This window comes from Crinia signifera, chromosome 5 (genome assembly GCF_055691185.1).
Source record: "Crinia signifera chromosome 5, ASM5569118v1, whole genome shotgun sequence".
Lineage (NCBI taxonomy): Eukaryota > Metazoa > Chordata > Amphibia > Anura > Myobatrachidae > Crinia > Crinia signifera.
Genome location: NC_139221.1, coordinates 10368758 through 10396730, shown reverse-complemented (window position 1 = coordinate 10396730; position 27973 = coordinate 10368758). Strand labels below are relative to the sequence as shown.

Here is a 27973-nt window from a genome sequence, read left to right as displayed (position 1 = left end):
GGGATAGATTCTGTATAAATAGGGGTTGCAAGTGGTAATATATAAATTCTGAAAGGTTTGTATTATATAAGGCGCCTCTGCCTGCCGCTGTACAGTACTAGCATTATATAAGGCTCCTTATTGGCACCTTATAAGGCCTACACATTGGCCTTGCCTACATAATTCTGTCGCCAATGTGCAGATGTGGGCACTCCACTCTGTCAAACTAAAGCCTGTCGTCATAACGATGGAACCTCTTGACGTTACCGATGTAACCGTATAGTTCCAGCATCTGCAGAAACACACAGAAACATTGTCAAATACATTTTATTGAAATATCAAACAGACAAATCAGACAACAGGAAAGTATTAAGAAACACATGCAAAGTATACAACCGTAGTGGAATTAAAAATATGTTCCCTTAACTCTAATATGCGATAAGAAAGTGAGGTGCACAAAGTGTGAATTACTCTGCGCCGATGAGAGGACATCTGGTATAAGGATGAGTGGCGCATGATTAGTTGTAATGATCACAATCCCGTGAGTATAGTGGCTGGCGTTACTTAGGCTAAATAAAACCCCTACGATATGTATTCACCACCTAAAATACTTTTCAAATCAAGTTTTAATATAGTAGAATAACTTATCGCTTTTTCTGCGTCTCACGCCAAAACGGTACAATGTTGTTAGTACTCAGAAGTTCCGAAATGCGACCAAACTCTTATTTTTGTTCTTAGACACTCTACATATGCCCAATGTTGTGACCAATCTCACTCAGATACTGTGGGACTCCCACCTGTCATTAGATGCAGACCGTTTCCCCTTCTGCTCGTCCCATTCTATATAATCTTAGCAAAGATGCTCACTGATTGTATTCTACACTCTTATTAATGTTCTAGGTTCAGCAGTAAAACCGTCAGATTTGGCATTTACTACCCTGTAGGGATGACGGTATCTGTGCAACAAGACAACCACAAACATTGTACTAATGATACCTGAGTAATACTGTATAATGTAATTCCTGGGGACCTAGTAATAGGACTGACGCCTGGTAGGTAGGACAGGAGAACGTGAGTGTCCGTGACCATGGTCATTGGTGCTACTCTACCGCTTACAGTGTGTAAGGTGAGTGTGTTTTCTACTCTACCACTTATAATATGTAAGGTGAGTGTGTCTTCTACTCTACCGCTTACAGTGCGTAATGAGAGTGTGTCTTCTACTCTACCGCTTATAGTGCGTAATGTGAGTGTGTCTTCTACTCTACCGCTTACAGTGTGTAAGGTGAGTGTGTCTTCTACTCTACCGCTTACAGTGTGTAAGGTGAGAGTGTCTTATGTGGGGTGAAATATAACTGGAAATAGACAATTCTTCAAAGACGTTCTAGAGGAAGACATCGTGAGGTCTACTGATTGATGGGTTATGAATGAGGCCACTGATCATCGTAAGGTCTGAATGTCATGGGGTTACTGGATGGGATATCAATGAGGGCATAGGATGTATGTAGGTCACCAAGCATGGCAAGTTCTAGGTTCTCCCAGAGCAATAAGGTCTCCGGATTAGTCTTTAGTGAGGTCATCACGCGTGGTAATTTCTCTGGGCCTGTCATGAGTGAGGTCACACAGAGCATAAAAGTCTCCAGACGTGTCATTAGTGAGGTCACCAAGCGTGGTAAGTTCTCTGGCAATGTCCGGAGTGAGGTCACCAAATGTGTGGTAAATTCTCTGGTCTTGTCATGAGTGAGGTCACACAGAGCATTAAAGTCTCCAGACGTGTCATTAGTGAGGTCACCAAGCGTGGTAAGTTCTCTGGCAATGTCCGGAGTGAGGTCACCAAATGTGTGGTAAATTCTCTGGTCTTGTCATGAGTGAGGTCACACAGAGCATTAAAGTCTCCAGACGTGTCATTAGTGAGGTCACCAAGCGTGGTAAGTTCTCTGGCAATGTCCGGAGTGAGGTCACCAAGTGTGGTAAATTCTCTGGTCGTGTCATGAGTGAGGTCACCAAGTGTGGTACTTTCTCTATACATGTCATTAGTGAGGTCACCAAGCGTGGTAAGTTCTCCGGTCAGGCCATGAGTGAGGTCACCAAGTGTGGTAAGTTTTCTGGTTGTGTCATGAGTGAGGCCACCAAGCATGGTAAGTTCTCCAGTCGTGTCATGAGTGAGGTCACCAAGTGTGGTAAGTTCTCTGTGCATGTCATGAGTGAGGTCACCAAGTGTGGTAAGTTCTCCAGTCGTGTCATGAGTGAGGTCACCAAGTGTGGTAAGTTCTCTGTACATGTCATGAGTGAGGTCACCAAGTGTGGTAAGTTCTCCAGTCGTGTCATGAGTGAGGTCACCAAGTGTGGTAAGTTCTCTGTGCATGTCATGAGTGAGGTCACCCAGAGCATTAAGGTCTCTGGCTAAGTCATGAGCGAGGTCACAGAATGGGGTAAGGTCTCTGGCCTTGTGATTGATGAGGTCACTGGACTATACAGAATGAAGGCCTCTCCCTGTAGTTGGAAATGTGCTCTTATTAGTGAAATCCATTTCTGTGGAGAAGACTTAGGGGTCATATCAGGAGTGAGATAACTGGACTGGAGGACTTAGCGCTGACTGCACCGCTTGCCCACTCTTGCTCCTCTGGCGCAGGAAGTCTCGGAGTCTGTCACTGGGGAAGGACACTGGTGGCTCCTGTAACGTGGCCAGTCCAGCTTCCTGGAGCCAGGGCATCTTCAGGCAGTCTGACGCCGAGGGCCGGCCCCTGTAATGAGGTGATTATTACCTTATGTATAAGCATTACAGCGGCAAAGGGGGTGCAAAACGGGGTTATCACGTGACTGAAGGTAAATATGTATCATAAATGCTGATATTAATAACTATGCCGTCATGTATACAGATAATAATGGGAAACCATGCTGGAAAGGTGCAGAAAACATGCACTAAATGGGGTAGCTTCCGAGGCCTGTTACAATATGGGGAGATGGGCATTATTCTCAGTGGGGCTAAATGTACAAATGTGACTGGAAATGGTGATAAATATGTTTTCTTGGCCACTAATAATTGCCAGAAGATGGCAGCTGGGTCTGTCTGTGATATGGTGGAGGGGGGTAGTTCTCTTACCAGGGATTTGCCCACAGTGTGCTTTGCAGGAACCGCACAGCTCCGCCAGAGAGTCCTGCGTAACAGCGACTGAACCTGATTAACCCTTTCTTCATCCCTTTCTCCAACTCCGTCCCTGAGTCAGAACTGAACGGGTAGTCGCTGCTTAGCCTGGACAATGGAACGGCAAGAATCAGGAACAGTGCCGTATTAGTCACTCCTAGCAGTATACAGATGTGTACTCCTGCCTATAGCTCAGGTGTTTGTGATATCCAGTCTTCAGCACAGGTGACTTAATTAGTACTTCAGCCAGTGGCGTAACTAGAAATTTTGCTCCCCCCTGCCAAAAATAATTCTGGCGCCCCCCCCCCCCCCCCAAAAAAAAAAAATTCTATTAATCAGGCACCTCTCCATACCTCCTTCCCTCTATCACCCTTGTACCTCTAATACACCCCTTCCCTCTATTAACCCTGCACCTCTCCCTCCCTCCTTCCCTCTAATACTCTTACGCAGATGTGGACAGAACAAGGGTTCTGCTCCTTCACAGAGGACTGTGGCAGAGCATCACAGCTGGAGTGACACTTAATTATTTAAAAATAAATTATTATGAGAGCCTTCTATTAAGGGTGAGGCACCCATTTATACAACCACTTTTAAAATTAATGGGCAAAGGGGGCACAACACAAAATCTGTGAGGGGCCAGTCCTATATGAAACAACCCTTAGCAGCTGTGTGGCTGTGTCACCAGAGGCATTACTATAAACTGTATGGGCCCCATAGCACAATTTTGAACACTTAATTAGTGTGGGTGCAGGAGTCAAGAGGGTGGGTTATGGTAAAAAATAAATAGTAAATAAAATTATAATTTAATTATAATTAAGAAAAATGAAAACACACTGGGACTTACATCTTAGTGCTGCTGCACATCGAAGCAGATTTGTGAAGGTGCTTGCTATCAGGCAATAGTGCAGAGATGATCCGGGTCACAGCAGGGATCTTTTTCTGGTGCCTGGAAGAAGGTGTCTGCATCTTGCTCTTCCTAAGTGCACCAGAGCGCATCCCCCTCCTACCCTGGTGGCCATGTCATTAAATATACAGGGCAAGTGCAACACATACAATCGAGCTTGGCTTGTTGTGCAGGCTGTGTGCTCAGCTGTCATGCTCTGAGCACACATAGCCACACATAAGCCGTCCTGCAGTTCACTTCCCGTTCATGGCCGGGAAAGGTGAAAGTGTGTGAGGTCACTTAAACTTCGAGCACTGCCTGTCAGCACTCACACAGCCTCTGAAGCCCCAGCGCTGCTGGCTAAAGGGAGCCCAGAAGAGATAACGGAGCGGAGCATACAAGGTGGAAGGGGGAGCTCTGTGGCTGTCTGTGTGAGGACGCTCAATTAACCCTGTCATTGCGTCCTCACACAGACAGCCAGAGGCGGAGAGAAGGCTGCTGCAGCAGCTGCACCTCACTCAGGAATCTTGTCTCCGGCGTCACCCGTGACCCTGCGCCCCCTTGGTGTCTGCGCCCCCCCGCCATGGCGGGGGCTGCTGAGCGTTAGTTACGCCAGTGACTTCAGCTATTTTGATTTAAACACCTGTGCTGAAGCCTGGATATCACTAAAACCTGCATTGTCACAATGGGCCAGATTCTCTATGCTTCAAAAGTGATAAAATGGAGAGTGATAAACAACCAGCCAATCAGCTCCTGTCTGACATTTTTCAAACACAGTCTGTAACATGGCAGGTAGGAGCTGATTGGCTGGCTGTTTATCACTCTCCATTTTATCACTTTTGAAGCTTAGAGAATCTGGCCCTATGCCTTAAGGAGCAAGGTTGGGAACGCCTCCATACAGGTACATCACCTCTTTACCGCCACCTGGTGGTCTGACACATCAGGTGCCCGGGCGAAATATGGATTTGGGTGGGAGCTGTGGTAGGGCTTAGAGTAGTAGCAAGAGGGCTAAAATGGGTAATCCGGCACAGTGCCGGTAACGGAGGATGCCGGATTATAGGTGGTGTACCTGTATATAGTATACAGTACAAAATAATGCAAAAACGCACACAGCACCTACACAAACCATCTCATGACATCACATATTTACCAATATTATTGTCATTAATTTGTAGCAAGTATTTACCAATATTATTGTTATTAATTTGTAGCAAGTATTGTAAGTCACAGCAAGTGGAACCCTACAGCGCCTGATCTTTACAAAGACCTGGAGAGAGATTAAGTTTCGGCCAATCAGCTCCCAGCTGTCACGTTACAGCCTCTGTTTGAAAAAAATGACAGTTAGGGGCCAATTGGCTGGTACTTTCTCTCTCTGTCCAAGCCATGGTACATAATCCCTCAAGCAGTAACTGAGGCTGTGGAGTGATGCGGGAGGATAATAATGCTGCGGTGTGGTAGGTCTTGGAGGAAGGTTATCTGCCGGTGATTTGCTACAAGCAGTTAGTAGTTCCGGCTATTCTTCTGCCGTTCTTACCTGGACCAATGTACAACCTGACCGGAGGAGTGGTAAATGGTGCAAAAGCAATGGCTAGATCTGTGCATTACAGATAAATAGCAATAATATATACCGGGGCGATGCTCACATAATAAAGGCTGTAATCCCCACTGCCCATATATCTGTAGGTGGGACGGCTCCCTGGCCTTCTACCAGTTCTGGCGCTGAAAAAGAGAGAGAGTGAGACGGCAATGACCGACCGTCCGCATCATCGGTGTGATCTGAAGCAGAGGCCCAGACACCTACCCATCGTCTCAAAGTAGTCCATGTATCTCTGGGGGGTGATCACCTTGTCCGGGGAGTAGAACTGCGCGCTGCCGAAATCCAGGATTTTCACCAGCTTGTGCTCCGTGACGATGGTGTTCTCCGACCTCAGGTCCAGGTGTAGAATCTGTTTGTCATGGAGGAATTCCACGGCGCTGAGCATCTGCCACAGGAAGTCTCTCACCTCCAGCTCCGAGTACGACGGCCTGGGAAGAGACAGGACACGGGTATATTCCCCATATATTCCAATCAGAGGGACCTGGGCTTCCCTTCTACATGGTATAACTCCCTTACATGGACTCCTGCTACTGTACACACTACCATACAGGTGCGCCATCTGGTGGCATTATCCATATTACAGCTGTTCTGGACCTTTAGTAACCCTTCTGTGGTAACACACTGAAGCCGTCTCTTCCTATAGTCGTCTCTTTTCTCAACCCACCATTTACACTTTACACTGTGGTCCTTATTCTGGTTCACTCGCAAAGGCTAACTTTAAGAGAGAAGAGAGTTGCGCTGAGGATGCACACCAAAAGAAGGAGGATATTTTGCAAGAGAGAAAATGGTCCTTAAATTTTAAAACTTATACTTTTATTGATATTTAGTAAAAAGAAGAAGGAGCAGACCTGTGTAGATTTTTTAACATATAGAGTCTCACAGGGTGACCTTCTTCTGTGCCGTGTGAAATATTTGAGAGGTTAAGACTTTTACATACATACATACAACATATATTGTGTTTGTGCCAATGCACAGGAAAAGATAGGAGTGTTAGAAGGGATTAAAATAAATTTCCCTTTGGCTGGCTACTCTTGATGCTGTGATTTTAATTCAAGTCCTCACAGGAAGGAAGGTTTGTTTAATTTCATCACCACTTAGATTAATTGTATCCTGTATTATATTTTGGGTGATTTATTTCCACGTGTGAATACGTTGGATTGTTGGATCTTGCTTTTATCTGGCAGGTATTTATTTCAGGGTTATATGCATTATTTAGGTTTTGTTTTATACACATAAAGGTGACACATTAAATGTATGTGTCTCTTACGGTTTGTATCAGGTTTCAAACCTTTATGAGTCGGATACTCGGGATAATTTCTCCAGATAGTTGTTTATCAAGCTAATTTTCTGGTTCCCTCTGAGTATTTTACTATAATTGTTGCCATCTAGTGGCTGTTTTGGTTAATGCATATAAGTATAACTTTTTTTTCCAGTTATCCTAGATCCCTGCTGTGTCTCTCTCCCAATTTTTAACTCTCTCTCACTGAGCTGTTTGTTTGGGGAGCTGACAGATTTATTCCACACTTTTATGTTGATATGCTGATTTTCTGATCTTTTGTGAAGCTGTTGATCTCAGCGATTTAGCTCTCTCTCACTGAGCTGGTGTGGTTCACTGAGTGTACCTGAGAGTTATTTAAACAGTAATTTTTCTGTTGGCAGTTTATACTTGGATTTGTGGTTTAAATTCCACTTATTCCATCCAGTACGTTAGTACTGCCTCTCATGTGCCCATATGCTGATTATACTGGTACCCTGAGGACAGACAGCGCAGCAGCTCCTGCCCCTCACACAGCTCCAGGACCAGGACCAGGTGCTGCGGACTCAGGAAGGCCGCGTGTAACTGCACCAGGTTGGTGTGATGGAGCTTCTTCAGGATGTGGTACTCCAGCAGCGTGCCCTCCTTCCGCTCCTCCGTGTATGGGATGAACTTGGCAGCGAGCGTCCGCCCAGTGGATTTTTCCGTGCACAATCTGACAGTGCTGAATCGGCCCCTGGAAAGAATAAAAGGTTCTGGGGTAAAGGGTCTACAATGTCTAGGTCGACCACCAGTGATTAGGTAGACACTTAAGAATGGTAGTGAAAAAGGGGGGTAGGTTAGCGCTAGAGATATCTATGTCTGAAGGGGCTGCAGAACCTGAGTGGTCCAAGCTCTGGGGTAATACAGTAAATGCGGGAGTGGTACTGCGCTCACCTTCTTGGAACCTTGATGCGATGCTGTTATCAGAATCAAGGGTCCCGTGATAAGTAAATATATGATGCGTGCCTATGCACCAATGTGTAAACACCCCTGACAACCAGAGTACACTCTCTAACATGCGAGATATTTCCTGTGTGACCCTGTAAGACGTAAATTAACAAGCTGTATAATGCAATAAACAAATGGTTTATTGGGTGAACAACAAGAATATGCACTGAGTCAGGAAGATTACTGGCTGGCCACCAGTGACGTCACTTCCTTATACACAGTTATCGAACACCAACAGGGACTCACGAGCACCAGGCACTTCCTAGAAAAATCACAACAACTCAAACAGGAACAAATTCAATTCATCATAGACTGTATAGACTTCATCCTTCATCACAATTATACCTGGTTCAATGACACATTCTATCACCAGACCACGGGGACCGCCATGGGATCGAAGGTGGCGCCCAGCTACGCTAACCTCTTTATGGGGAAGTGGGAGGAGGACTTCATTTGGGGAGAGCGTGGCTGGTCGTCTAATTTGATCCTATGGCGGCGTTACATTGACGACTGTATTTTCATCTGGAAGGGCACCCAGGACTCACTTACACAATTCATGGACTACCTTAATAGTAATGATAGAAACTTACAGTTCACTACACAAGTCAGCCAGAGCAAAGTACAATTTCTCGACCTTGAGATATTCATTGACGCCAACACCATACAAACAAAAACATATAGGAAGGCTGTTGACGTCAACAGCTACATTCTGTATACCAGCGGGCACCACAAACCCTGGCTGGATGGTATCCCAAAAGGACAGTTCCGCCGTCTAAAACGTAACTGTTCCAGGCCACAAGATTTTGAGGTACAGGCCAATGACATGAAGGACCAATTTTTGGTCAAACAATATGACGGCAATTTGGAAGACAAGGCATACAGAGAGATAGCCGCATTAGACAGAGAGGACACTTTGACCAGCAAAGACCCTGACAATAAACAGGGACCACAGGATGTGACTTTTATAACACAATACAACCAGTCATCCCAACAACTCAAACGCATACTACAGAGGCATTGGCATATACTGAGGCAAGATCATGAACTATGTCAGCATATATCAGATAAACCTACAGTAATCTTCAGGAAGGCACCAGACTTGAGACAAAAATTAGTGAAGAACCACCTACCACCCACAATAAGTACACAAACCAGATTGACAGACACAAAAGGTTTCTTCCACTGCGGTAGATGTGCAGGTTGCAAGAACCTGACAAAGACCACCACAAAGGGACACAACACCTGGACATCTGTCACTATAAATAAAACCTATCACTTCAAACAGCACCTCACATGCGAAACCAGGGGGGTCGTTTATTTGCTCAAATGCCCCTGTGGATTAGAGTATGTGGGGAGGACGATCAGACCATTGAAAGCTAGGTTATATGAACATATCCGCAATATAAAAATTGGGTATGCTAATCATAGTGTATCCATGCACTTCAAAACAGTGCATAATTCAGATCCAACCGGCCTCACCTTCACAGCCATTGAATCCCCCATCAGAAACTGGAGAGGTGGCGATTACAATGAACTGCTCAATAGGAGAGAAATGTACTGGATCTTTAATTTGAAGACCTTACACCCGGGGGGACTGAACCTAGATTTTCAGAATGGCCAATTAGGGTAATCAGCTTCTCACCAGACACTAATAGTTACACCTCTGCCAGATAATGAGACTTCATTGATACTTCATTGTTTGTACATCCCACCCTGTGGCTCGGCCATACAGAAACCGGCTGCATCACGTTTGAACTCTCATTGACCAATCAGGTGCTTAGGGGAGGGGTTACCTCTCCTATACACTCGGACACAGTAATGCAACTCCACATCCTTGAAAAAGGCCGTATTCGGCTGAAACGCGTTGGACCACTGACCACACTCCTATCTACTTTCATCCACCTACAAGTCTCCTCCCACGCCACGGGAGTCGAGCAAGCACAGCTCCGGCGGCACCTGAATTCCGGGCGCACGATCGCCATCTGAACCCGGAAGTGACGGCGCCAGCCGTAGAGCAGTGTATACACAGCGGCCGGCGGCACATAGTGTCAGCGCCGGTGAACATCTTCAGAGACTCGGCGACGAGGGACGTCTGACCGCATCTCAGAAGGACTGGTATCGGGTAAGTGTTTGGGATGCACCACCGGGCGGTAAGGGACGCCAGCCACCGGTGACATACACGCTTACTACGACCGCAGTGACTTTTATTCCATCTCCTGCACCAGCTTGTCCTTGGATACTGTTACCTGTGATTTGCCCCGTCACAGATCAACATCGCTACTCCCATCCCCATCACCCATTGTGCTATCCAGGTGATCCAATCCCTGGAGTTGACTCAGTGCATATTCTTGTTGTTCACCCAATAAACCATTTGTTTATTGCATTATACAGCTTGTTAATTTACGTCTTACAGGGTCACACAGGAAATATCTCGCATGTTAGAGAGTGTACTCTGGTTGTCAGGGGTGTTTACACATTGGTGCATAGGCACGCATCATATATTTACTTATCACGGGACCCTTGATTCTGATAACAGCATCGCATCAAGGTTCCAAGAAGGTGAGCGCAGTACCACTCCCGCATTTACTTAAGAATGGTAGACACACCCTAGGGTGACAATGACAGAAGGTTGACACAAGCTTAAGGTCGACATGTACTTGGGGCCTAGACAGTGCCGACCCAGGAACCGGATAACAAAATTCCTCTGGTCCCGAGCATTTTGGATAAGGGGTACTCAACCTGTATCTTATTTTAGAATTCTGGCTTCACAGTTGCTGTGTCAACTTTTTACATAGCATATGGGTGTGGTATGACTTGTCGACAGTGACCATGTTGGCACTCAGTATGTCTTCATGGATATATCAACATGATGAACTATCAATCAACAACAGCTCCAGCTTCTCAGTAGACCTGTCATACTCCTGCATCCCAATGAGTATCTCCCCCCCTGTGCCAAACTGCCCACCTTGCTCTCCTGGTACATGCTCCCAGCACAGGGGATGCAAAACTGTTGTTCAGACCAATTCATGTTTAAAATAAACTGCCACAATTATAGACAATAAACAGAAGTGTTTATAATCCTGCACCTAAAGAACAGAGCGTAATGCATTGTTACTGAACTTACTGGAGCATTCAGGAAAGAGTTGGACATTAGAAGACACAGATGTGCACTATTCTATTAAGGGCAAACAATAGGGATTTATCCTGAAGTTATTTTTCTTGGTCACGTCAACTACAGAGCATCCTCTCCCCAAAAAAAAAAAAAACACTTTAGGTTGAAAACACAAATTGTTATTCATAATTGTGACCATGAAAACGGGTCAGTTATCAGGGATTTCTTTCTCCCGCCAGTCAGTAACTTTGCACTAGGACAACCATCGAATGATTTATCCTCTCTGTGGGCTCTTGTGAGCAGACGTGTAAGTGTACACATCTGCTTGCAGCGCAGCGAGGGGATTCGGGCAGCAGGGGGGCTTGCGTTTGGCGGGGCAGCATTTACCTGTTCGCTAGGCAGTCCAGCATGCAGGTCTGAATCGGACCCAGAGTGTGTGCACTGTGAGTACACTTATGTCCTTACTGACCATAATAGTACTAGTTGGTGGCAGAGCGTGATTACTCGTGTGGCCCCAAAGGGTGTACAGACGGGCCGTAGCTGGGAGATCCTGCCATTCCCAGCAGCAGAACGCGCGTAGACACCGCAGCGTCTAGGAATAATATTCTCACCTGCCGTCTATATATGGCGGGGCGATGCTGCAGAGCCGCGCATCGCTACCGCCCACAGTGTACACAGGGGGACGATTCAGGGACACATGTAATCCCCTGTGTACACAGCATTACTGTAACATCTCCTGTCCAGTGGGGACAATGACACAGACATAGGTCACGTCTCACCTCTTCTCCTCCAGCTGTAAATCACTGGTCAGTTCCCGGTCTGCAGGCTTGTGGTCTCTCTCCGCAGCCCCCCGCAGTCCAGAGGAATCAGCTGAGAACATGAAGGAGAAAAAACTGTCAAGTAGATTTTTTGTTAGATAGATAAATAGATAGACAAATAGATAGATAGATTTATATGTACTGTAGATAGATAGACAGACAGACAGACAGACAGATAGATAGATAGATAGATAGATAGATAGATTGATGATAGAATAATATGAGATAGATAGATAGATAGATAGATAGATAGATAGATATGAGGCTAGATATAGAAAGATAGATATGAGGATTGTGTGGGGAACAGCCGCACAAGATAATGATAATTATCTAGATATAGATGAATTGTATTTATTTATTGTGTTGTATTTATTCTGAGTTATTACCCTCTTTTAGGTCAGGGGTGTGCTTACCACAGACAATTGTTTATTTGCAAGAGAAAAGAAAGCTCTGTCTTGGTGTGGTGCACCTAAAGAATTTAACTTTTAATATCTAAAGAGTTAAAACTGCGAAATATACAACACATAACATACAGAACAAACAAGTGAATAAAGTGTGTGTTTAAAAAAGCACGTGTGGGGATTCCGTGTGCCTTTTAGTATTCTCCTTTCTATATCTGATTATTTTAGTCAGCTTGTTGTTAGAGCTCAAAACTTTTCACAATGGTTATAGTTTCTGTTATTTGCAAATGCCTTTTGGCAACATAGTATTTATACAGTTTGTATTTTTGCAGCAAAGAAACAGTGTGTTATAACTTTGTATCACTTTTATTTATTTTGTTTACTCAAGTGTTTAGTAAATGTCATTTATTCCTCTGTGGTTAATACTGTGTACTGTCATCACTTTTCAACCAGGGGATTCAGTTCATTGCCTTATGCTCGGCGAATATAGGTAAGAATGGTGTACATGTCTTTTAAAGACTTCCACTCTCTGTCTTTAGTCTAATTATTCCACTTTTTGTTTTTCTCCTTTCACTTATATACCTAATAAAAGTTCCCCCCTTTACCCACTGACTGGGCCATTTTCTCTTCAGCCTGTGCTTTTGCACATCTGATTACCTTCTTAGCCTCCTTCTGTCTAACAAGATCTAACACCTCTTTGTCCTCATTCTTCTGCGTCTGCTTAAATTTCTTAAAGGCCAACTTTTTTGCTTTCACAATACTTACTACTTCTTTTGCAAACCACACTGGCTTTCTTTTTCTTGTGTTTTTCATAACTCTTTTGACACAAAGTTCTGTTGCTTTTAGAATTGCACTTTTTAATTTACTTTGTGAAGTGGCAGTTAGGACCACATCCCTTACATTGGCGAGCAGGATCATATACTATGCAGTGATATTACCCAACTATTGATTCCCTAACAGCAACAAGCTAATCACCACATGTATTATTAAAAGACATGTACACCATTCTTACCTATATTAGCCGAGCATAAGGCAATGAACTGAATCCCCTGGTTGAAAAGTGATGACAGTACACAGTATTAACCACTGAGGAATAAATGATGTTTACTACACAATTGAGTGAACAAAAGAAATAAAAGTGATACAAAGTTATAACACACTGTTCATTTGCTGCAATAATACAAACTGTATAAATACTATGTTGCCAAAAAGCATTTGCAAATAACAGAAACTATAACAATTGTGAAAAGTTTTGAGACTCTCTCAGACAACAAGCTGACTGAAATAATCAGATATAGAAAGGAGAATACTAAATCACTCACTTTATTCACTTGTTTGTTCTGTATGTTATGTGTTGTATATTTCAGTTTTAACTAGAATAGATAGATATGAGGATAGATAGATAGATAGATAGATAGATATGAGGATAGATAGATAGATATGAGATAGATATGAGATAGATAGATAGATAGATAGATATGAGATAGATATGAGATAGATAGATAGATAGATAGATAGATAGAAAGATAGATATGAGGATAGATAGATAGATAGATATGAGATAGATAGTATAGATATGAGATAGATATGAGATAGATAGAATATAGATAGATAAATATGAGTTAAGGGCCGTACACACGCATCGACTTCGAATCGATTTCGATTCGATGTAGATCCGATTTCGATTCCCCCCCTCCACCACCTTTCGATTTTTCCTTCGATGTGAAATTCGATTTGCACTTGTGCAATCGATTCGATTTCGATTTCGTTCTACTTTCTATATCCCTTCGATCTGCAACCTTCTTTAAAAAAAGTGAGAAACCAAAATGGTAGGCAGGGGAGTGGCTGCATGACTCATATCTAATGCTCAATCGAAATCGAATCGAATTCCAATCAAAAACAACAAAAACACATTCGATTTACTAGATCCCTTTCGAGATTTCCTTGGCTGCATAGAGGATTTTTTTGTTCGATTTGGCGAAAACGGGAGCGCGCATCGATTCGAATTTAGATCGAAAGGAACAACAAACCGAAACGATTTCTTACAGGATTCGATCTGATTTTGCTCCTATAAGCAAAATCGAATCGAAAATGGCCAAAAATCCAAACGTGTGTACGGCCCTATAGATATATATGAGGATAGATAGATAGATATGAGATAGATATATATGAGATAGATAGATAGATAAAATATAGATAGAAGATAGATAGATAGATAGATAGATAGATATATATGAGGATAGATATGAGGATAGATATGAGGATGGATAGATAGATATTAGGATAGATACATAGATATATAGATATGATATAGATAGATAGATGGATCCCGCAGGAAGACGCACCTGGGCTGCTCCTCCCGATCCTCACACCTACAGAGGGGTTGCTGTAAGGACCCATCCCAGCTTTGCTGATACAGGCGATCCTGAATGAGTGTACATGGCCCTCGGAGAGGTTGTGTGTAGAGTAGCAGCAGTCAGAGATATCCAGTGTCAGCGCTCTCCACTCCTCACCTGGGGGAACAGTGACCACGGAGACCTATGAGATAGCAGGGTTCCCTCTGCCACAGCTGTGGGTCTCCTTCCAGCAGCGAATGGTTGCCCTGGGTGTCTCTCGCATAGCAACGAGTCTCCTTCACTTAGCAATGGGTCTTTCTGAGACAACACTCACCGTCCTCTCTCTATTACAACACTCACCATCCACCTACTTCAACACTCACCATCCTCTCTCTACTACAACACTTACCATCCCCTCTCTATTAAATACTCATCATCCTCTCTCTACTGCAACACTCGCCATCCCCTCTCTACTACAACACTTACCATCCCCTCTCTATTACAATACTCATCATCCTCTCTCTACTACAACACTCACCTTCCCCTCTCTACTACAACACTCACCTTCCCCTCGCTACTACAACGCTCACCCTCCCCTCTCTACTACAACACTCACTTTCCCCTCTCTACTACAATACTCCCCCTCTCTATTACAATACTCACTCTCATATCTCTACTACAACACTCACCCTCCCCTCCTACTACAACACTCACCCTCATCTCTCTTCTACAACACTCACCCTCCCCTCTCTACCACAACACTCACCCCCTCTACACTACAACACGCACCCTTATCTCTCTGCTACAACACTCACCATCCCCTTTCTACTACAACACTCACCTTCCCCTCTACACTACAACACTCACCCTCCCCTCTCTACTACAACACTCACCTTCATCTCTCTGCTACAACACTCCCCCTCCTCCCCCTGCTACAACACTCACCCCCTCTACACTACAACACGCACCCTCATCTCTCTGCTACAACACTCACCATCCCCTCTCTACTACAACACTCACCTTCCCCTCTACACTACAACACTCACCCTCCCCTCTCTACTACAACACTCACCTTCATCTCTCTGCTACAACACTCACCTTCATCTCTCTGCTCCAACACTCCTCCTCCTCCCCCTGCTACAACACTCACCCTCCTCCTTCTGCTACAACACTCACCCTCCTTCCGGTACTGGAGGAAGTAGGTGACAGGAGTGCTGGATTCCACAGGTTTCCATACAATAAGTGCCCCGTCCTTGTACACCTGCGCGACGTCTGGGCTGGAGGGGCAGCATGGGATTTCTGATTGATGAAAAGCGTTATATTATTATATGCGTTTACCCTGTACTCAGACATCACACGTTACTAATAACAGTAACTCACAGTGTAGTTGTATAATAATCACATATCACTTATTTATTACATGCCGTGTAAGCACTACCTGCTGCAGAATACGCCCAGCCCAACATTGCTGTGTACAGTAGTAATTACAGCAGAGAGCGACCCCTCAGGCAGTAAAGAGGAACTGCACTGGTTGTGATGGTGCAGCCTGCTAGAATGAGAATGTGCCACTCACAATACGGGGGTGGTGGAGAAACACGCACGTAGGTGATCATTATGTCTAATGTTATACAGCCCCACTCACCAGCTCTCTTTATTATGCAGCACGTGGAGGCGCTGCCCAGGACGTTGGTGGCCACACAGGCGTAGATTCCAAAGTCTTGCATGTTGACCACCAGTATGGTGAGCAGGTGGTAGTTCTTCAGGGTGGAGGAGATGAGGACCCTCTCACTGCCGTGAATGGTCACCCCGTCTGTAGGGAGATACATGAATGTGGGTGAGAGATCTCTAGGAATAACATCTAAAAAAGTGATACAGGACCGGTTAGAAATTACGGCCCAATGGCCAGGAGCTAAGGAATTATCGTAGGCCTACTCTGTCATCTGCGCAATGCCACCACCGGTCGTCACATGGTGTTGCAACAGCCAATTAGATCTGCAAGTGTCCTATTATCTTAGACCCAAGGAAGATGGGCCTAATCTTCCCAAAATATTAAAGCTCTAAATAACTTACTGGACATTAATTAGCTAATGGCACTGATATGACGTATTACTTGTCTTTTCCATCTCTGAAGGGATATTATACATCTGTAGTTGTACCCTACATCTACAGATGCTCATACAGACTGTGAGGTGAAAATACCACCTCCTTGGTTGATTCAGGAGTGGCCACCTCTTTTGGTAGGATTCAGGTGATGCCACCTCCTTGGGTAGTATTTAGGAGGAGCCACCTCCTCCGGTAGGGTTTAGATGGCATCACGTCCTTGGGTAGGATTAAGGCAGCACCACCTCCTTGCTTGAATTCACATGATGCAACCTCCTTGGGTAGGATTCAGGAGACTCCACCTCTTTGAGTAGAATTCAGGCAGCACCACCTTCTTTATAGGATTCAGGTGATGCCTCCTCCTTGGATAGGATTCAGGTGGTGCCACGTCCTTGCTTGGATTCAGCTAATGCACTACCTCTTTGCTTGGATTCAGGTGACGCCATCTCCTTGGGTAGGATCCAGGAGGAGCCACCTCCTTGCTTGGATTCAGGTGACGCCACCTCCTTTGGTAGGATTCAGGTAACGCCCCCTCCTTGGGTAGGATTCAGGCAGCACCACCTCCTCCGGTAAGATTCAGGTGGTGCCACCTCCTTGGGTAGGATCCAGGCGGTGCCACCTCCTTGGGTAGGATTAAGGCAGCACTGCTTTCTTGGATAGGATTCAGGCAGTGCCACCTCCTTGGGTAGGATTCAGGTGGTGCCACCCCCTTGGGTAGGATTCAGGCAGCACTGCCTTCTTGGATAGATTCAGGCGGTGCCACCTCCTTGGGTAGGATTCAGGCGGTGCCACCTCCTCGGGTAGGATTCAGGCAGTGAGCAAAAAAGAGGGGGTGTTTTCAAGTTATGTGCGCTTAATAAAACAAAAGCTGCTTAGTACACCTACAGTGAGTGTCATCCAGTTACACCCAATGAAGCAAGTATAAAAGACAAAAAAACGTAGTAGGTGTATCCAGCGCTAAAGCAGTTCCCATCCAATAATCACACCTGATGTGAAATGGTAAGTAAAAACAGTCACCATATACCAGTCCAATTTTCAAAGGTCAATCAAAGGCAATGATGTGGGGAGCAACGTCCTCAATTAATCCAAAGATCATGCAAGAAAAACAAGCAGAGGATAGTGCAAATAACGTTTTTACAATGAACACGATTTAATAACAATTTTGCACTCACAATAAAAAGACATCAACAAGCATGAAAGGGATATCCTTAAGGCAAGGCAGCATACACATCACATACTTTGTGATTTTCAACTGTGTATGCTGCCTTGCCTTAAGGATATCCCTTTCATGCTTGTTGATGTCTTTTTATTGTGAGTGCAAAATTGTTATTAAATCGTGTTCATTGTAAAAACGTTATTTGCACTATCCTCTGCTTGTTTTTCTTGCATGATCTTTGGATTAATTGAGGACGTTGCTCCCCACATCATTGCCTTTGATTGACCTTTGAAAATTGGACTGGTATATGGTGACTGTTTTTACTTACCATTTCACATCAGGTGTGATTATTGGATGGGAACTGCTTTAGCGCTGGATACACCTACTACGTTTTTTTGTCTTTTATACAGGATTCAGGCAGTGCCAGCTCCTTGGGTAATATTCAGTCGGCACTACCCCCACAGACCGGGAGTTAGGCCCACCCACCAGCCAATCATGATTGAGGAAATGGCTGATGGGCGGGCCTAACTCTTGATGTAAACACACAAATTCTGGAGTGGGACACCTTCATTGGGGTCCCCACTTCCCCAGGATCCCTGCCCATGCTGACCAGTCAGGGGTGAATGCTTTGAATGCTTTGGTCGACTTAAAAAAGTCTCCCCCCCAGATGTGGCATTACCCTGCTTGCTGGTTGGGCCAGGTGCTGGTTCTTGAAATACGGGGTACATTTTGTCACCCATATTTTGGGAACCAGGACCGGCCCTTAAGCCTGGTGCTGGTTTTATAAAATCAAGGGGACCCCTGTTTGTTTTGACCTGTGATTTTATGAAACCAGGACCGGCTCTTTGAGCCCGGGGCTGGTTATGCTCAGGAGGGGGGACCCCACACTGTTTTTATTTAAAACAAAATTGCACATGTCCTCAAAATCGCACATTTTCATAACTAAAAATCTCACATTTTCATTAAAAAATCACACCATATCGCACTTTTTTGCCGTGAATTTGCCGGGAATTCTCATCAAATATGCAAATTAGGGCAAAAAATGCGATATGGTGCGATTTCGGGAAGCGCCTAAAAATTGCATCCCATTAAATGTCACCCCCTATCTCAGGTTCCAGGAAAAAATAATTTACAAAAGGTGGAGACGGTGCATGTACAGTATGTGAACTCCTTGTGTTGCCAGAGGACGAACAGGACTATCAATTTAGTTATAGCAATCTCTGCAGAACCCTGAGCCTACACTGATGAATGCCAAGTACGGTGAAACAGTCTGCCTGTAGGTGGCCTTGTGTTGAAGAAGCTGTCTATGTATGCCGTGTAGATGGCGATCTGGGAACTGCGTAATGAAAAATGACACTGACCAACGGAGGCAGGCTTACCTTTATACCATACCACGTCCGTCACAGCATGGGCAGTCCGACAAGTTAGCGTGACCATGTGACCAACGACGACGGTCTGGTCCGTCAGCTCCTCGACAAACGCTGGTGCTGCTGACACAGAGAGTTGTGTTTATTTATGGAGTTACATACCAACACTACCATACATAGCGCATATGGCGCAGATTCAATACCAGCATTTACTATAAACAGTGCGGTTACTGAATACACAGTGTACCGGAGGAAGTTATAATTGAACTTATGAAATTATACTATTATAATGGTACTAGGTGATTCAACGCGCCCTACGGGCGCTCTTCACACTGTCGTAAGGGGCTGCGCCCCCTTAATTTGTGAACGTTTGTATATGAGAAATATGGTTAGAATTGTATGAAAGATGCCCTGTATTGCAACTTGGGTGTTCGCAAATTGCGGGAGGGGGGGTCGCGGGGGGGTGCCGCAAATTGCGGGAGGGGGCGACGCGGGGGGTGCCGCGAATTGTGGGAGGGGGGGTTGCGGGGGGGTGGTTGCTGTGAATTGCGGGAGGGGAGGGGTTGCAGAGAATCTCTGGAGGGGGGGTGGCGGGGGGAGGGTTGCCGCAAATCGTGGGAGGGGGGGTTGCGGGGGCAGGGGTTGCGGCGAATCGTGGGAGGGGGGGTCGCGGGGTGTGTGCCGCGAATCACGGGAGGGGGGGTCACGGGGTGGGGTGCCGAGAATCGCGGGAGTGGGGGTCGCAGGGGGGGAGGGGGGTGTGTGCCGTGAATCGCGGGAGTGGGGGTTGCGGGGGGGGGGTGATGCGAATCGCCACAAGAAAAAATCAACACAGAAAGGTCAACACATGTAATTGTTGACATAAGTGTGGCACTTCATTGGTATCCATGTCGACACATGAGAATGAATATGAAAACATTAAAAAAATGAAAAATATATCTTCAAAAACTCATGTCAACCTTTTTCATTGTCGACCATAGCCATGTCAGTGTTTTGCATGTGCCATTTAATCCTGGGGCTGCCTTGAATCGTGGGGGGGGGGGGGGTGCCGCGAATTGCGGGAGAGGGGGTCGCGGGGTTGGGTGCAGCCAATCGCGGGAGGGCGGGGTTCACGGGGGTTCCGGTGGGGGGTTGCCGCGAATTGTGGGAGGGGGGGTCGCGGGGGGATGCCGGGGGGTGCTGCGAAACGCGGGAGGGGGGTTGCGGGGGGGAATGTGACGCAAATCGCCACATGAAAAAATCAACACAGAAAGGTCAACACATGTAAATGTTGACATAAGTGTGGCACTTCATTGGTGTCCATGTCAACACATGACAATGAATATGAAAACATTTAAAAAATGAAAAATAAATCTTCAAAAACTCATGTCAACCTTTTTCATTGTCGACCAAAGCCATGTCAGTGTTTTGCACGTGCCATGTAATCCTGGGGCTGCTGCAAATTCTGGGGGGGGGGTGCCGCAAATCGCGGTAAGGGGGGTCGCGGGGGGGGGGGGGTGCCGCGAATCGCGGGAGTGGGGGTCGCAGGGTGGAGGGGGGTGTGTGCCGTGAATCGCGGGAGTGGGGGTTGCCGGGGGGGGGGGGGGTGTGATGCAAATCGCCACAAGAAAAAATCAACACAGAAAGGTCAACACATGTAAATGTTGACATAAGTGTGGCACTTCATTGGTATCCATGTCGACACATGAGAATGAATATGCAAACATTAAAAAAATGAAAAATAAATCTTCAAAAACTCATGTCAACCTTTTTCATTGTCGACCATAGCCATGTCAGTGTTTTGCATGTGCCATTTAATCTTGGGGCTGCCGTGAATCGTGGGGGGGTGCCGCCAATTGCGGGAGGGGGGGTCGCGGGGGGTGGGTGCAGCCAATCGCGGGAGGGCGGGGTTCACGGGGGTTCCGGTGGGGGGTTGCCGCGAATTGTGGGAGGGGTGGTCGCGGGGGGGTGCTGCGAAACGTGGGAGGGGGGGTTGCGGGGGGGAATGTGACACGAATCGCCATATGAAAAAAATCAACACAGAAAGGTCAACACATGTAAGTGTTGACATAAGTGTGGCACTTCATTGGTGTCCATGTCAACACTTGACAATGAATATGAAAACATAAAAAAAATGAAAAATAAATCTTCAAAAACTCATGTCAACCTTTTTCTTTGTCGACCATAGCCATGTCAGTGTTTTGCATGTGCCATTTAATCCTGGGGCTGCTGCGAATTCCGGGGGGGTGCCGCGAATTGCGGGAGGGGGGTCGCGTGGGGGAAGGGGGGGGGGGTGCCGCGAATCGTGCAAGGGGGGTCACGGGGGGGGGGGGTGTGTTTTTGCCACGAATCGCGGGAGGGGGGGTCGCGGGGGAGGGGGTGTTTTTGCCGCGAATCGCGGGAGGGGGGGTCGCGTGGGGGGGTGCCACGAATCGTGCAAGGGGGGTCACGGGGGGGTGTTTTTGCCACGAATCGTGGGAGGGGGGGTCGCGGGGGGGGGGGTGTTGCCGCGAATCGAGGGGGGGGGGGTTTTTGCCGCGAATCGTGGGAGGGGGGGTCGTGGGGGAGGGGGTGTTTTTGCCGCGAATCGCGGGAGGGGGGGTCGCGGGGTGGTTTGCCGCGAATCGCGGGAGTCGCGGTGGGGGGCGCTCACCTGGTGGCTGTGGAGTAGCAGTGCTGGGCAACATGGGGAGGCAGAGGGTGTCTGGAACTGTCTGTGGGCTCACTGGGCTGGTTCTCTGTCATGTGAGTCAGTCATGTGAGTCAGAGGCTCCACCCAGCGTTATAGCTCCAGACACACTTTGAGTGACAGATGTAGCCAAATATATAAGAGATAGCTGATACACACACTTACCATTACTGCCTCACAGTGCTGAGGTCATGGGTTCCATTCCCACCATGGACCTAACTGTGCGGAGTTTGTATATTCTCCCCATACTTGCGTGGGTTTCCTCCGGGTACTCCGGGTTCCTCCCACAATCCAAAAATATACTGGTAGGCTAATTGGCTCCTATCAAAATTATCCCTACAATGTCTGTGTGTGCGTGTACATGTGGTAGGGAATATAGATTGTAAGCTCCACTGTGGCAGGGACTGATGTGATTGTTCAACTATACTCTGTACAGCGCTGTGGAATATGTGTGCGCTATATAAATAACTGGTAATAATATTCTCTTTACAGCGCTGTGGAATATGTGTGCGCTATATAATAACTGGTAATAATATTCTCTGTACAGCGCTGTGGAATATGTGTGCACTATATAAATAACTGGTAATAATATTCTCTGTACAGCGCTGTGGAATATGTGTGCGCTATATAAATACCTGGTAATAATATTCTCTGTACAGCGCTGCAGAATATGTATGCGCTATATAATAACTGGTAATAATATTCTCTGTACAGCGCTGCAGAATATGTGTGCGCTATATAAATAACTGGTAATAATATTCTCTGTACAGCGCTGCAGAATATGTATGCGCTATATAACAACTGGTAATAATATTCTCTGTACAGCGCTGCAGAATATGTATGCGCTATATAAGAAACGGTTAATAAATAATAAATAAAATAGATTCCACTGATCGAAAAACATCTGGGCCGCTGTTTTTTAATCTTTTGATATCTCAGAAATCCGCATCGGCATAATGTAAGACAATTGGTAGACAGCAGTTAAGATTTATTCTGACATTAAATAAACGGAATATTTTACCTTTGACATATTATTGCTGATTTCCTGCCTTTAGCAGAACATTCCTATCACCCAAAGACCAATATATCAATAATAATAAAAAATCCAGATAATACGTTCTGTCATTGGTAACATTTTATTTCCAGCTCGCACCTATTCCTCAGTTATTGGGCCTGATCAATCTAAATCTAAAATGTATACATGACCGTAGTGTCTCGTTTTACATAATTTGTGTGTGACACACAGGAACTGATTCCTTATCCATATACACAAGCACTGATTCCTTATCCATATACACAAGCACTGATTCCTTATCTATACACACAAGCACTGATTCCTTATCCATATACACAAGCACTGATTCCTTATCCATATACACAAGCACTGATTCCTTATCCATCTACACAAGCACTGATTCCTTATCCATATACACAGGAACTGATTCCTTATCCATATACACAGGAACTGATTCCTTATCCATATACACAAGCACTGATTCCTTATCCATATACACAAGCACTGATTCCTTATCCATCTACACAAGCACTGATTCCTTATCCATATACACAGGAACTGATTCCTTATCCATATACACAGGAACTGATTCCTTATCCATATACACAAGCACTGATTCCTTATCCATATACACAGGCACTGATTCCTTATCCATATACACAAGCACTGATTCCTTATCCATATACACAGGCACTGATTCCTTATCTATACACACAAGCACTGATTCCTTATCCATATACACAAGCACTGATTCCTTATCCATATACACAAGCACTGATTCCTTATCCATATACACAGGCACTGATTCCTTATCCATATACACAGGCACTGATTCCTTATCGATATACACAGGCACTGATTCCTTATCCATCTACACAGGCACTGATTCCTTATCCATCTACACAGGCACTGATTCCTTATCCATATACACAGGCACTGATTCCTTATCCATATACACAGGCACTGATTCCTTATCCATATACACAGACACTGATTCCTTATCCATATACACAGGCACTGATTCCTTATCCATATACACAGGCACTGATTCCTTATCCATATACACAAGCACTGATTCCTTATCCATATACACAATCACTGATTCCATATACACAGGCACTGATTCCTTATCCATATACACAAGCATTGATTCCTTATCTATATACACAAGCACTGATTCCTTATCCATATACACAAGCACTGATTCCTTATCCATATACACAGGCACTGATTCCTTATCCATATACACAAGCACTGATTCCTTATCCATATACACAATCACTGATTCCATATACACTGGCACTGATTCCTTATCCATATACACAAGCATTGATTCCTTATCCATATACACAGGCACTGATTCCTTATCCATATACACAGGCATTGATTCCTTATCGATATACACAGGCACTGATTCCTTATCCATATACACAGGCACTGATTCCTTATCCATCTACACAGGCACTGATTCCTTATCCATATACACAGGCACTGATTCCTTATCCATATACACAGGCACTGATTCCTTATCCATCTACACAGGCACTGATTCCTTATCCATCTACACAGGCACTGATTACTTATCCATCTACACAGGCACTGATTCCTTATCCATATACACAGGCACTGATTCTTTATCCATATACACAAAAACTGATTCCTTATCCATATACACAGGCACTGATTCCTTATCCATATACACAGGCACTGATTCCTTATCCATATACACAAGCACTGATTCCTTATCCATATACACAATCACTGATTCCATATACACAGGTACTGATTCCTTATCCATATACACAGGCACTGATTCCTTATCCATCTACACAAGCACTGATTCCTTATCCATATACACAGGCACTGATTCGTTATCCATATACACAGGCACTGATTCCTTATCCATATACACGGGCACTGATTCCTTATCCATATACACAGGTACTGATTCCTTATCCATATACACAAGCACTGATTCCTTATCCATATACACAGGAACTGATTCCTTATCCATCTACACAAGCACTGATTCCTTATCCATATACACAGGCACTGATTCCTTATCCATATACACAGGCACTGATTCCTTATCCATATACACAGGCACTGATTCCTTATCCATATACACAAGCACTGATTCCTTATCCATATAGACAAGCACTGATTCCATATACACGAGTACTGATTCCTTATCCATATACACAGGCACTGATTCCTTATCAAAATACACAGGAACTGATTCCTTATCCATCTACACAAGCACTGATTACTTATCCATCTACACAGGCACTGATTCCTTATCCATATACACAGGCACTGATTCTTTATCCATATACACAAAAACTGATTCCTTATCCATATACACAGGCACTGATTCCTTATCCATATACACAGGCACTGATTCCTTATCCATATACACAAGCACTGATTCCTTATCCATATACACAATCACTGATTCCATATACACAGGTACTGATTCCTTATCCATATACACAGGCACTGATTCCTTATCCATCTACACAAGCACTGATTCCTTATCCATATACACAGGCACTGATTCGTTATCCATATACACAGGCACTGATTCCTTATCCGTATACACGGGCACTGATTCCTTATCCATATACACAGGTACTGATTCCTTATCCATATACACAAGCACTGATTCCTTATCCATATACACAGGAACTGATTCCTTATCCATCTACACAAGCACTGATTCCTTATCCATATACACAGGCACTGATTCCTTATCCATATACACAGGCACTGATTCCTTATCCATATACACAGGCACTGATTCCTTATCCATATACACAAGCACTGATTCCTTATCCATATAGACAAGCACTGATTCCATATACACGAGTACTGATTCCTTATCCATATACACAGGCACTGATTCCTTATCAAAATACACAGGAACTGATTCCTTATCCATCTACACAAGCACTGATTCCATATACACGAGTACTGATTCCTTATCCATATGCACAGGCACTGATTTTCTAATCCATATACACAGGCACGGATTCCTTATCCATCTACACAAGCACTGATTCCTTATCCATATACACAGGCACTGATTCCTTATCCATATACACAGGCACTGATTCCTTATCCATATACACAGGAACTGATTCCTTATCCATCTACACAGGCACTGATTCCTTATCCATATACACAGGCACTGGTTCCTTAGTCATCTACACAAGCACTGATTCCTTATGCATATACACAGGCACTGATTCCTTATCCATATACACAGGCACTGATTCCTTATCCATATACACAGGCACTGATTCCTTATCCATATACACAAGCACTGATTCCTTATCCATATAGACAAGCACTGATTCCATATACACGAGTACTGATTCCTTATCCATATACACAGGCACTGATTCCTTATCCATATACACAGGCACTGATTCCTTATCCATATACACAGGCACTGATTCCTTATCCATATACACAGGCACTAATTCCTTATCCATATACACAAGCACTGATTCCTTATCTATATACACAAGCACTGATTCCTTATCCATATACACAGGCACTGATTCCTTATCCATATACACAGGCACTGATTCCTTATCCATATACACAAGCATTGATTCCTTATCGATATACACAGGCACTGATTCCTTATCCATATACACAAGCACTGATTCCTTATCCATATACACAGGCACTGATTCCTTATCCATATACACAAGCACTGATTCCTTATCCATATACACAGGCACTGATTCCTTATCCATATAGACAAGCACTGATTCCTTATCCATCTACACAGGCACTGATTCCTAATCCATATACACAGGCACTGATTCCTTATCCATATACACAGGCACTGATTCCTTATCCATATACACAGGCACTGATTCCTTATCCATATACACAGGCACTGATTCCTTATCCATATACACAATCACTGATTCCTTATCTATATACACAAGCACTGATTCCTTATCCATCTACAGAAGAACTGATTCCTTATCCATCTACACAGGCACTGATTCCTTATCCATATACACAGGCACTGATTCCTTATCCATATACACAGGCACTGATTCCTTATACATCTACAGAAGGACTGATTCCTTATCCATCTACACAGGCACTGATTCCTTATCCATATACACATGCATTGATTCCTTATCCATATACACAGGCACTGATTCTTATACATATACACAGGCACTGATTCCTTATCCATCTACACAGGCACTGATTCCTTATCCATCTACACAGGCACTGATTCCTTATCCATATACACAGGCACTGATTCCTTATCCATATACACAGGCACTGATTCCTTATCCATATACACAAACACTGATTCCTTATCCATATACACAAGCACTGATTCCATATACACAGGCACTGATTCCTTATCCATGTACCAAGGCACTGGTTCCTTATCCTTATACACAAGCACTGATTCCTTATCCATGTACCAAGGCACTGATTACTTATCCTTATACAACAACAATAAAAAAAAAGTAATACGGACTCGGGCACCTTCTCATCTATATTTAACTTTGTGATGGTGAAACCATCCTCCTCTTCTCCACTGGTTTTTTTTTTTTATCCCAAACACAGGCAAATAAACTATTTGCCTGTGATGGTGCAATTTTTGCCCCGATTGCTGATCCATGCATCTTGAAAAAAAATGACGGATCTATATAATAATTGATGGTAGCCTCCGACATCTCCATCATGCACACTTCGCTGTGCATGTTGGAGATGGCGGAGGCTACCATCAATTATTATATAGATTCATAATATTTTTTTAAAAATAATGCATGGAACAGCATTGGGGGCAGAAAGTGCACCATCACAGGCAAATAGTTTATTTTTAACTGACTTATTTGTGTGAACCCATACAACTGCTGCTTCTGCTCTTTTGTGCCAAAATCAGAGAGGAAAGAAACATTTTGCCATACCGGAAAGCAGATACTAAGGATGAAGACTTCTTATCTATTCGCTGATAAGGGGAATTCTACACATCTGCGGTACACCTGCCCCTATCTGTGTGCTATTACTCGCCAATCAGTGTGCAGTCTCTGAGAGGTGCAAAATATACATCTGAAACAGGCATATACTTTATACACTTAGGTTCTTTTCCATCTAGGCTGCCGCTTG

The 27973-nt window shown here is 44.6% G+C and overlaps 1 protein-coding gene across 1 annotated transcript in view; it reads right to left on the bottom strand.

The window, feature by feature from the left end:
* Positions 1–290: 290 nt before the first annotated feature.
* OBSCN (obscurin, cytoskeletal calmodulin and titin-interacting RhoGEF) overlaps positions 291–27973 on the bottom strand; it is a 332859-nt gene continuing 305176 nt past the window's right edge. The window contains exons 112-121 of the mRNA XM_083186473.1: positions 19149–19256; positions 16156–16323; positions 15690–15812; positions 14523–14690; positions 11738–11828; positions 7353–7592; positions 5806–6029; positions 5648–5723; positions 3080–3229; positions 291–2720 (exon numbers count right to left, since the gene is read on the bottom strand). Coding sequence (XP_083042599.1) covers positions 2534–2720; positions 3080–3229; positions 5648–5723; positions 5806–6029; positions 7353–7592; positions 11738–11828; positions 14523–14690; positions 15690–15812; positions 16156–16323; positions 19149–19256 — 1535 coding nt within the window. The 3' untranslated portion in view covers positions 291–2533. The remainder of the gene's footprint in view (positions 2721–3079; positions 3230–5647; positions 5724–5805; positions 6030–7352; positions 7593–11737; positions 11829–14522; positions 14691–15689; positions 15813–16155; positions 16324–19148; positions 19257–27973) is intronic.